This window comes from Dendropsophus ebraccatus, chromosome 3 (genome assembly GCF_027789765.1).
Source record: "Dendropsophus ebraccatus isolate aDenEbr1 chromosome 3, aDenEbr1.pat, whole genome shotgun sequence".
NCBI lineage: Eukaryota > Metazoa > Chordata > Amphibia > Anura > Hylidae > Dendropsophus > Dendropsophus ebraccatus.
This window is the reverse complement of record NC_091456.1, coordinates 189,955,997-189,969,333: the sequence shown is the minus strand read 5'-3', so window position 1 is coordinate 189,969,333 and position 13,337 is coordinate 189,955,997. Positions and strand designations below refer to the sequence as shown.

At 43.8% G+C, this 13,337-nt stretch overlaps 1 protein-coding gene across 1 annotated transcript in view; it reads left to right on the top strand.

Moving 5' to 3' along the window:
- LOC138786775 (zinc finger protein 501-like) overlaps positions 1-12,155 on the top strand; it is a 64,013-nt gene extending 51,858 nt beyond the window's left edge. The window contains exon 3 of the mRNA XM_069963818.1: positions 10,198-12,155. Coding sequence (XP_069819919.1) covers positions 10,198-11,069 — 872 coding nt within the window. The 3' untranslated portion in view covers positions 11,070-12,155. The remainder of the gene's footprint in view (positions 1-10,197) is intronic.
- The last annotated feature ends 1,182 nt before the right edge of the window (positions 12,156-13,337 follow it).

The following is a 13,337-nucleotide window of genomic DNA, read 5'->3' as shown; positions in this document are numbered from 1 at the left end:
ATCCCTCCTATATTAGTGTATGGGGGAAAATGTGGATAATGCAGCGTAGACTTTGGGAGCGGTAACGTCTTCTGTGTGAACTAGTCTTTAGAAATGGTAAATTACACTTGGTGAGTGGTGAGGATTTCGTCACTTCACAATGCAACATGCCCAAAGAGACCTCTGCCCGGCTCGCTGCCATCCTCCCGGGGTGATCGAACACTGGGACATCCGAATCGGTAACTGGTTCAGTATATTCTTCACTAGGTTCTACTCATAGCCCAACACGTATCAAGAGATCAAACTCTTTCTCAAGGACAAACAGCGGCCAAAGGCGACACAGAGTGACCCCGATCTCCACCATCTCTGGAGCCGGGAGACCCCCGCAGCCTCTCACACATTACATAACGGGGAATTATTGAGGATAAGAAGTGTGAAAGTTTTATGGTCCTGACAGACGTCTGGTCCATAGTTGTGATGCTGTACATATACAGCTCAGCTATGCTTTCCTTTTTTTTTTTCTAAAGAAAATGGGGGAGTATTCAGATAAAGAATCAGGAGCGAGCACTCAGTGGGCAGAATTAAAAAATGCCATATTAAAGGCAACTGGACTACATGTACGAGAAGTTAGCAAAAGTAAAAGGAAGAAGAATCCATTGTGGTTTACTAGAGAGGTTAAGGCCATTGTAAAGGAAAAAAGGCAGCGTATATGAAGTATAAGGAGACTGGAAATGAGGCTGACAGAGAGACGTATAAAATTATACAGAAGGAGGCAAAGCAAAATGGCAAAATCTGTTAAGGAGGGGAATAAAACCTTCTTCAGATATATATGTGACAGGAAGAAGAAGAATGGCTGCAGCATTACTAAAATAAGTAATGGGGAGAATACGTTTATTGATGGAGATAAAGCGGTCGCTGACTATTTGAATAGTTACTTCTGCTCAGTGTTTTCAGAAGGAGGCCTTCACAATGACAGGATGGTTGGACACAGCATTGCCTCCAGTTATATGGGTTCAGCTCCAGTATTTTCAGAGGCTGAAGTTGCAGAGGAACTTGCCCGTATAAAGTTGAATAAGGCGATGGGTCCAGATGGGATCCATCCCAGGGTTCTTAAAGAACTTGGATCTGTGATTGCTGCCCCCCTGACAGATCTGTATAACCAATCCCTGCTAACAGGAGATGTCCTCGATAATTGGAGAATGGCTAATGTTATACCAATCCATAAGAAGGGTAGTAGAGATAAGCCCAGTAACTACAGGCCAGTGAGCCTGACATCTGTAGTAGTGAAAATGATGGAAACTCTTCTAAAAAAGAAGATAATGGATCACCTAAGAATCATCAATTTGATGGATCCAAACCAGCATGGCTTTACTGAGGGCAGATCATGTCAGACTAATCTCATTGATTTCTTTTATTATGCCACAAAACTGTGCAATAAGATTGATATTCCTGGAGGTGTCAGTAATATGGAAAATGATGGGGAGGAGGAATCCTCTATTCGAGTATCACATCAGCAGTACTGTGTTGGAAAAGACTTCAGAAGAGAAGGATTTAGGGGTAGTGATTTCTGACAGCCTTAAAATTAGTCACCAGTGCAACCAGGCGGTGGGGAAAGCAAATCGTATGCTGGGCTGTATAAATATATATAATGGTATGCTGGGCTGTATATATAATGGTATGCTGGGGTGTATAGCTAGAGGTATAACCAGTAGGAAGAGGGAGATTGTGATCCCGCTGTATAGAGCTCTGGTGAGGCCACATCTGGAATACTGTGTCCAGTTCTGGAGACCTAACTCTCAAACAATCCAAAACGCCTCTTCGACACCTTTAACTCTCTTCTTAAGCCCAAAGTTCAGACACCCATCACTGACCTCTGCGCTGAAGACCTGGCCTCTTTCTTCAAAACCAAAATTGACACCATCCGTTATGACATCACCTCCCAGCCCCAAAGTCCCATAGCTCCTATAACTTCTCTCATAGATCCCCTTCCTTCTCCCACTCCCTCATCGCTCTCCTTTTTTGACCCAGCGACAGAGGAAGAAGTTGCCAAGCTCCTCTCCTCCTCTCGTCCCACTACCTGCCCTAGTGACCCTGTTCCCTCACACCTCCTCCAGTCCCTTTCTCCCGCTGTCACTACTCACCTCACCAAAATATTCAACCTCCCCCTCTCCTCTGGTATCTTTCCCTCATTCAAACACTCTATTATAACCCCACTGCCGAAAAAACATTCTCTAGACCCCTCCTGTGCAGCCAACTATCGGCCTGTTTCTAATCTCTCCTTCATCTCCAAACTCTTAGAACGTCTGGTCTATTCTCGCCTTACCCGCTCTCTAATAACTTTCTTCTTGACCCTCTTTAGTCCGGCTTCCGATCCCTTCACTCCACTGAAACTGCTCTCACCAAGGTGTCAAATGACATCCTGAAGGCCAAGTCACAGGGAAACTTCTCCTTGCTGATTCTCCTGGATCTCTCAGCAGCGTTTGACACTGTGGACCACCAGCTCCTCCTCTCCATGCTCCGCTCTATCTGTAGTATCTGACACTGTGGACCACCAGCTCCTCCTCTCCATGCTCAGCTCTATCTGTAGTATCTGACACTGTGGACCACCAGCTCCTCCTCTCCATGCTCAGCTCTCTTGGCCTCAAGGACTCTGTTCTTTCTTGGTTCTCTTCCTACCTCTCTGACCGCTCCTTCAGCGTATCCTTCTCGGGCTCTACTTCTTCTCCCTTACCTCTCTCTGTTGGGGTTCCCCAGGGATCAGTCCTGGGTCCCCTCCTCTTCTCCCTCTGTACAGTCCCCATCAGACAGACCATCAGCAGGTTTGGCCTGCAATACCATCTTTATGCTGATGACACCCAGCTATACACCTCTTCCCATGACATCTCCCCTGCATTCCTGCAAAATACTAGTGACCGTCTGTCCGCTGTCTCTAACACTATTACCTCTCTGTTCCTCAAACTTAATCTCTCTAAAACTGAACTCCTTGTATTCCCTCCCTCTAAGAAACCTAAACCCGACATCTCCCTCTCAGTCTGTGGTACTAGCATCACTCCTGTATATCAATCTCCATGTCTGGGGGTTATGCTGGACACAGATCTATCTCTTACTCCCTATATCCAAGCTCTTGCAGCTCCTGTCACCTACATCTCAGAAACCTCTCCAGAATCCGCCAATTTCTCACCACTGACACCGCTCAGACTCTGACTGTCGCCCTGATCCCTTCCCGTCTTGGCTACTATAACTCCCTACTAATCAGTCTTCCTTTCTCTAAACTCTCCGCTCTCCAGTCTATCCTGAATGCAGCAGCCAGACTCATCTTCCTCTCCAGCCGTTACACCTCCCATTCTACCTGCGCTCTACGTTCTGCTAATGATCTTACACCAACATCCTCCATAATCAGAACCTCTCACTCCGGCCTCCAGGACTTCTCTCGTGCTGCACCAGTTCTCTGGAATTTATTACCCAAAGATCTCAGACTCATTTCCAACACTCACAGTGTCAAGCACGTCCTGAAGACTCATCTCTACAGGCTTATAGTGTTCCCTAAACTTGTTCCCTTCAGTTGTCTCCCTCGCTCTATATCTCTGACGGTTCCTGCACTTTATATGTTTACTTGCAATAAGATACTGGCATTGTTACTGGCTCATCCTGTATTTCTAACTATGTGCAATGGCTGCACCATGGACAAATAAAGCACTTATGCCTGGTGTCAACCCAAATTGTGGCCTGTAAGCTCCAACTTGCAGGTCTTGTTTGTACTTTTGTTATTTTTATTTATTCTAATTATTTCACTGTGTATTATGTACCTCTGTACTGTATGCATAGAAAAAAGCGCTGCGGAATCTGTTGGCGCTATACAAATAAATTTATTATTATTATTATTACCCCACCTATAAAAGGACATTGATAAAATTGAACGGGTCGAAAGACTAGCCACAAAAATGGTGGAGGGTGTGAGGCATAAACCATATCAGGAAAGACTTAAGGATTTGAATCTGTATAGAGAAAAGAAGGGAAAGGGGGGACATGATGGAAAACTTTTAGTATCTTACAGGACAAATAAGGTTCAGGAGGAAAGTATTTTTAGTAAAAAAACTGAGCTCAAGAACAAGAGGACACAGTGAGAGGTTATCTGGGGGAAAGAGCAGAAGCAACGTGAGAAAATATTATTTTACTTAAAGAGTAAGAGTAAGGGGAGTGTTTTTAGTAAAAAACTGAGCTCAAGAACAAGAGGACACAGTGAGAGGTTAGTTGGGGGAAAGATCAGAAGCAATGTAAGAAAATATTATTTTACTGAAAGAGTGGTAGATACCTGGAACAAACTTCCAGCAGAGGTGGTTGGTAAATCTACAATAACAGAATTTAAACACGCCTGGGATAGACATATATCTATCCTAAGATAATAAGGAAGAAAATACTAAAAGGGCGGACTAGATGGACCCAGTGGTCTTTTTCTGCCGACAATCTTCTATGTTTCTATGTTTCTAAGAGTAGTAGATGCTTGGAACAAACTTCCAGCAGATGTGGTTGTTAAATCTACAATAACAGAATTCAAACATGCCTGGGATAAACATACATCTATCCTAAGATAATAAGAAGGGAAGTACTTAAAGGGCAGACTAGATGGACCCAGTGGTCTTTTTCTGCCAAGAATCTTCTATGTTTTATGTACATTACACACATACAGCTCAGCTACATGTACATTACACATATACAGCTCAGCTACATGTACATTACACATATACAGCTCAGCTACATGTACATTACACATATACAGCTCAGCTACATGTACATTACACACATACAGCTCAGCTACATGTACATTACACACATACAGCTCAGCTACATGTACATTACACACATACAGCTCAGCTACACGTACATTACACATATACAGCTCAGCTACATGTACATTACACATATACAGCTCAGCTACATGTACATTACACACATACAGCTCAGCTACATGTACATTACACACATACAGCTCAGCTACATGTACATTACACATATACAGCTCAGCTACATGTACATTACACATATACAGCTCAGCTACATGTACATTACACATATACAGCTCAGCTACATGTACATTACACACATATACAGCTCAGCTACATGTACATTACACACATACAGCTCAGCTACATGTACATTACACATATATACAGCTCAGCTACATGTACATTACACATATACAGCTCAGCTACATGTACATTACACATATACAGCTCAGCTACATGTACATTACACACATATAAAGCTCAGCTACATGTACATTACACATATACAGCTCAGCTACATGTACATTACACACATACAGCTCAGCTACATGTACATTACACATATACAGCTCAGCTACATGTACATTACACACATATAAAGCTCAGCTACATGTACATTACACACATACAGCTCAGCTACATGTACATTACACACATACAGCTCAGCCACATGTACATTACACATATACAGCTCAGCCACATGTACATTACACATATACAGCTCAGCTACATGTACATTACACACATATACAGCTCAGCTACATGTACATTACACACATACAGCTCAGCTACATGTACATTACACATATACAGCTCAGCCACATGTACATTACACATATACAGCTCAGCTACATGTACATTACACACATACAGCTCAGCTATATGTACATTACACACATATACAGCTCAGCTACATGTACATTACACACATACAGCTCAGCTACATGTACATTACACATATACAGCTCAGCTACATGTACATTACACATATACAGCTCAGATACATGTACATTACACACATATACAGCTCAGCTACATGTACATTACACACATATACAGCTCAGCTACATGTACATTACACATATACAGCTCAGCTACATGTACATTACACACATATACAGCTCAGCTACATGTACATTACACACATATAAAGCTCAGCTACATGTACATTACACACATACAGCTCAGCTACATGTACATTACACACACATACAGCTCAGCTACATGTACATTACACACAGGGCTCTGCTGCAGGCATATATAACACACATACACAGCTCTGCTCCACACACATCACACACAGACAGCTCTGCTGCATACACATCACTTCAGCTCATCCAGCACAGCAGAGTCCTGCATACACTGAGCAGCAGACCCTGATCATGTGACTCCTCCTCCATGTGACTGATCACATGACTGTGACATCATGGCAGGTCCTGGAAGCACAGGGGAAGCACACGGCTCCTGTACAGCTCTGCAGGCGGAGGGAAGGAGCTGGGGGGCAGCGGGAGGATTAACCCCTTCAGGACTGGGTAGTTTTCTGTCCTGTTTGGATACATTACTGGAGCCAGAACGTTTTTTTTCTCAGGCCTGTGCTGAGTTGTGTTATATTGTTTCCTCTTTCATCTATTCAGATTCTTCCACTCCAGGATCCTCTGCTGATATCTTCTATATAAGAGACCGACCCATCAACCATGGAGAGAGACAGAGACAAGATGGCCGAGAGGATAATAACCCTCACCCTACACATACTCTTCCTGCTTACTGGGGAGGTGAGGGATTCTGGGAGTGATGTCATCATGACATCATTCTTATCTATGGAATAACAGATGGATAGGACTGGGGAGGTGAGGGATTCTGGGAGTGATGTCATCATGACATCATTCTTATCTATGGAATAACAGATGGATAGGACTGGGGAGGTGAGGGATTCTGGGAGTGATGTCATCATGACATCATTCTTATCTATGGAATAACAGATGGATAGGACTGGAGAGGTGAGGGATTCTGGGAGTGATGTCATCATGACATCATTCTTATCTATGGAATAACAGATGGATAGGACTGGAGAGGTGAGGGATTCTGGGAGTGATGTCATCATGACATCATTCTTCTCTATGGAATAACAGATGGATAGGACTGGAGAGGTGAGGGATGGTGGGAATGGATGGAGTGATAGTAATGTGTCTCTCCATACACAGGATTACACAGTAGTGAAGAAGTCCTCTAGTGGGCGCTGTGGGGCCCCTGGGTGTGAAGGATGGGGAAGAACCCTGAGCCCAATCCCGGGGCCCCTGATACATGAGGAAATGGAGGAAGAGAAGATCCTAGAAGTCACCAACAAGATGGTGGAGCTGCTGAGTGGAGAGGTGAGACTGTGGCTGCTGGGAATGCTGGGACATTATACAGTAACACCACTGGAGGGGTGGGGGGGATGACTGTGTGATCATTGTGTGTGTCAGGTTCCTATAAGGTGTCAGGACGTGGCGGTCTATTTCTCCATGGAGGAGTGGGAGTATGTAGAAGGACACAAGGATCAGTACAAGGATGTGATGCTGGAGGATCAGCAGCCCCTCCCATCAGCAGGTAATAGACAGGACTATATACACACCTCCTCTCTGTATTATCTGGATGGAAAGAATGAATTCAGTCTCTGTATGTGTTCCCTCCAGTCAGATCCAGTAAGAGAACAGCACCAGAGAGATGTCCCCGTCCTCTTCTCCCACAGGATCAGGATCAGGTAGATGGAGATGTTCCCTATGATCTGTACATCCCACCTGACTTCTCCTACTGTCTGATGACTTTTACAATATTTCTCTCACATCTTATGAATCAGGGGGAAGATCTAATTGAGATCAATGCTGCAGGTGTGACAGTAAAAGAAGAAGAAGAGACAGATGACAGCAGTGATGAGCAGTATAAGGAGGACATCACTACAGGTAACCGCCCAGGTGAGTAGTGACCACTAAATGCAGAGAACAGTCACACCTTCTCCTCAGTCACCGGCTGTAACTATTCTGTGTGGAATATTATAAGTTCTGTGTCCTGTCAGTTTTCCAGCTATATAATCATTCAGCCTAAATTCTAATATACAGCACAGTCCCAGCGGACAATATATCACTATGAATCTCATGCTTACCGCGTACCCGTTGTTGTGATTTTTTTTTTTTTTATTGACAAGTAAAGTCAGAAATAATAAAGCATACAATACAGAAAACATCTCACAGTAATGGTAACATGGCATATAGCATCAGTGGTACAAATCCCAGATATATGATGGTTAAACAACAACCAAGTTACAATATCACAGTTTAAATTGTCCAACAGTAATCTGCTCCTCACTCCAGCAGTGCAGGCCGCACAGGAAAAGCAGTTATGTAATATACTCACTTTTATATTAATTTATTTTGTATAATTATATAGTTACATGCGGCCGAGCTGTGCTCCGTGTTCCATGATATTTGGTCTTTTCTCAAAAAAAGAGACCAAACACAGAAAGTCCCAGCGCTCACAGACATGGCTCGGTACTGACTGACAGTAGAGTTCAGTGAACACTATAATGCTGGAGTGCTTGTTAGTAGAATCGATTTTTTTAATGCCCGAGTATATGACCCCTCGTGACCTTTGACCATTATACTTAGTTTAGATGCAGGAAAGGCCTCCGACAAGACCTCATGGCCCTTTATTCCCACCACTATTCAGCGTAGACGGTTTGGTCCTATATTCTCCCAATATATTATAGCTTATACACAAACTGACCGCAACTCCAGATTAACAATTATCCGACTTAAGGGACAACTCCGACGCTGATTAAAAAGAACAAGAACAATCACAAACATAGTTTTTACACTTACCATCCTTCCTGAGTCAATGTTTGAATTTCCCGCTGTTTGCAGGTCCCTGAAGCTCCAATTGGTGTCTTCATTTCTTCTTCACTCCCTGGTTTGTCTAAGCCCCGCCCCCAACACACACAAACGCTCCTCTCTCTCTTTCTTTTCAAGTTGTGATCTGCCCCCAGTAACGCCATGCTGGTTGGGGTCCAGCAGGTTATTGGTATGTAGGGGGTCAATAGTCCTATTTTTTGACTACCATCTGTATGCTGACGACAGCCAGCTATACTCCTCTTCCCGTTACATTATCCCTGTCTCTCCGTTCTCTCTAACACTATGACCTCTCCGTTTCTCAAACTTAATCTTTCTTAAACTGAACTCCTTGTATTCCCTCCCTCTAACCAACCCAATTCCGACATCTCCCTCTTACTCTGTGATACTAGCATCACTCCTGTGCATCAAGCTCCATGTCTGGGGGTTATGCTGGACTCAGATCTATCTCTTACTCCCTATATCCAAGCTCTTGCAGCTCCTGTCACCTACATCTCAGAAACCTCCCAGAATCCGCCAATTTCTCACCACTGACACAGCTCAGACTTTGACTGTCATCCTGATCCCTTCCCGTCTTGGCTACTGTAACTCCCTACTAATCGCTCTTCCTTTCTCTAAGCTCTCCCCCCTCCAGTCTATCCTGCATGCAGCAGCCAGACTCATCTTCCTCTCCAGCCGTTACACTGATGTCTCCCCCTGAACCAGTCACTCTCACCCATAAAGCTCTCCACAACTCTGCCCCTCCATACATCTCCTCCCTCATCTCCACCTCCCATCCTACCCGCGCTCTACGTTCTGCTAATGATCTTACACTAACATCTTCCATAATCAGAACCTCTCACTCCGGCCTCCAGGACTTCTCTCGTGCTGCACCAGTTCTCTGGAATTCATTACCCAAAGACCTCAGACTCATTTCCAACACCCACAGTGTCAGACATGTCCTGAAGACTCATCTCTACAGTGTTATAACATTCCCTAATCTTGTCTTCCCTCTGCTATCCCCTCGCCTTCTACCTTATATCTCCTCTTGTTCCATGTATGTTTTACCTGTACTCAGACATTGGTGGGTGACTGGCTCACCCAACACTTATAGACATTTTCTGACTATGTATAATGGCTGGACCATTGGCAAATAAAGCACTTATTGCGTCTTGTCCCCCCCCCCCCCCCCCCCAGTCCTCTTAGTCTGTAAGCTCTCGCCAGCAGGTCTCTCACCCCCTTTGTATCTGTATTTATATATTTTAATGTAAATGTGTAAATGTAACCTCTGTATTCTGTGTGTGTTTAAGAAAAAAATAGCTGAATCTGTTGGCGTTATACAGATATATTGTTTTTTTTATTTGAGAAGAGTTTTTTATTTTTATTTTAACTTTTAAGGACGTCACCTACCCGGCCTCCAGCTTCTAGATTCTTCTCCCTGACACTTCCTGTGGATGGGAACAGATCTGATCATTCTTATTATGTTACATAAAAAAGAGTAACTTTCCATGTCTGCAATATGTATAAGCTTCTATTACTGGGAAATAAGAGAAATGGTGTTTTCTCCTTTGCAGATGATTCTACCAGGAGCTCAGGGGGACATCAGATCTCCTCAGAGGATCATATCACACAAGATACATATGAGGAGCTGTCCACTATCCCAGATACACCCTCAGCCCCTCACAGCAAAGATCTCTCATCTCATCCTGTTATACAAGTCCCATCTTCTGATCCATCACAGCAAGCTGACATTTACAGAGAAGACGATGAACATCAAAGAGAAAATACAGGAAAGCCTCAGTTTTCATATTTACAATGTGGAAAATATCTTACAGGACAGAAGGCAGTTTCATGTTCAGAATGTGGGAAATGTTTTAATCTAAAATCAGATCTTGTTAAGCATCAGAGAATTCACACAGGGGAGAAACCATTTTCATGTTCTGAATGTGGGAAATGTTTTAATCAGAAATCAGTTCTTGTTACGCATAGGAGAACTCACACAGGGGAGAAACCATTTTCATGTTCAGAATGTGACAAATGTTTTAATCATAAATCCAATCTTGTTAAACATCAGAGAATTCACACAGGGGAGAGGCCATTTTCATGTCCGGAATGTGGGAAATGTTTTAATCAGACTTCAGATCTTGTTAAGCATCTGAGAATTCACACTGGAGAGAAACCATTTTCATGTTCAGAATGTGGCAATTATTTTACTCGGAAATCAGCTCTGGTTAAGCATCAGAGAATTCACACAGGGGTAAGACCATTTTCATGTTTGGAATGTGGAAAATGTTTTATTGAGAAATTTGCTCTTGCTAGGCATCAGAGAACTCACACAGGGGAGAAGCCATTTTTATGTACGGAATGTGAGAAATGTTTTCATCGGAAAGCAGACCTTGTTATACATCAAAAAAGTCACGCAAGAGAAGCCATTTTCATGTTCTGAATGTGGGAGATGTTTCAATTGAAAAACTAACAGGGAGAAGCCATTTTCTTGTTCACAATGAGGTAAATGAATATAAAGAATTCTAAATGATTATGAAGGAAAATCTGCATTTTATAGTAAAATAGTTCAGTGTATAGTATTAGTAACTGTACTCACTGCACTTACTGACAGCAGCTCCCTGTGTACCCCATAGAGCTATAATCAGCCCCCCCTCCTCCAGGCTGTGCCGTCCTGCTTTGTGGTGATTCTGTCCATAAGATGGCCGTGCCCATGCCCCTCCCCCAGTGTCCATAGATATATACAGGCTTAATGGGCCACAAATAACACATTTTGGACACTATAAGACACATAGAGGATGGAGGTAATAGAGAGGAACAGCTGGAGGGGAAAGAGGATAGAAGTGAGAAGTGTTGTGTGCAGGAGATGGTGTCATACTACCTGCTGGACCTTTATTCCATTCATCATATGGAAACAGTGACTACAAACATAAGGGAACAATCCTAAAGCCTGGATAAAAAAGAAATAATTCTATCAACATAAACTGCTAAAAAAATATAAAGGAAACCCTCAGATAACCCCTCCTAGGTCTGAGGGAATGAAATCTTCTCAGTGATACTTTGTTCTGTATGAAGCTGAATGTGCTGACAACAAAATCCCACAATCATCATCACTGGAAATCCCCTGTATTACCCAATGGCGGCCTGGATTACAGTGGGAAAACGCCCTCCAGGCTGATCCAACTTTGCTGTAATGTCTTTAACCCCTTAAGGACCGGGCCAATTCCTATTTTTGCACTTTCATTATTTCTTCCTTGTGCTTAAAAGGCCATAGCGCTTGTATTTTTACATCTAGAGACCCACATGAGACCTTATTTTTTGCGCCACTTATTGTACTTTGTAATTACAGGCTTAATTTTTTTCATTATTATTATTTGGGGAGGTTTCGTGTTTACACTGTTCGACCTAGGGTAAAACTGACTTGTTGTTCATGTTCCTCTAGTTAGTACAATTACAACAATATGTAAATTGTGTAACTTTTATCTTATTTGGTTGTTTTTAAAAAATTAAAACCTTTTTAAAAAATAAACTTTCTTTAAAATTGCTCTATGACCATCAGAAAGCTCAGTGTGCGTAGCCGGGACTTCCGGCACAGGGAGTGCATGTTAGAGACGCTCCCTGCACCGGAAGTACCGGCCCCGTCGCACACTGAGCTTCCTGATGTGTGCGCCGGCCGGGAATCCCCGGGACACCCCCAGGGAGCGGAGCAGCAGCCGGGGAGAAGAGAGCAGCGATAGGGGAACAATGTTAGGTGGATAAGGGGGATAACAGGGGGGGGGCATGTATAAGGGGGATAACGGGGGGACCATCTATAAGGGGGATAACTGGGGGGATAACGGGGGGCATGTATAAGGGGGATAACAGGGGGGCATGTCTAAGGGGGATTATTAGGGGGGATTATATAAGGGGACCATTTATAAGGGGGATAACGGGGCATGTATAAGGGGGCCATCTATAAGGGGGATAGCGGGGGCATGTATAAGGGGGCCATCTATAAGGGGGATAGCGGGGGCATGTATAAGGGGGATTATTAGGGGGGATTATATAAGGGGACCATTTATAAGGGGGATAACTGGGGGCATGTATAAGGGGACCATCTATTAGGGGGATAACTGGCGGGGGCATGTATAAGGGGGACCATCTATTAGGGGGATAACGGGGGGATGTATAAGGGGGATTATTAGGGGGACCATCTATAAGGGGCATAACGGGGGCATTTATTAGGGGGACCATCTTTAAGGGGCATAACAGGGGGGCATGTATAAGGGGAATATTAGGGGGGCCATCTATAAGGGGGATAACGGGGGCATCTATAAGGGGGATATTAGGGGGGCCATCTTTAAGGGGGACAACACAGGGAGGGGGGCATCTATACATGGGACATCATAAAGGGGAATTTATAAGGGGGACAACACAGGAGGCATCTATAAGGGAGAATACACAGGGGGGCCATCTATATGAGGGAATACACAGAGGGGGGCATCTATAAGGAGGCAGAGGGGGCATATACTATAAGTAGGCTACATAGAGTCAGCCTACCCACTATATGAGGGTGTAAAGGGGCCAATACAGATGTGCAGTGTGTAGAGAGATGAGGATGGTGCCAGAGTGAGGAGCCTATTATGTTTGTCTGGCAGATTCTGTGGATTCGTGGCTCGGAGAAGTTCTCATAACGGCCCAGGGCAGATGGAGAAGAAGATGAAAAGGGAAG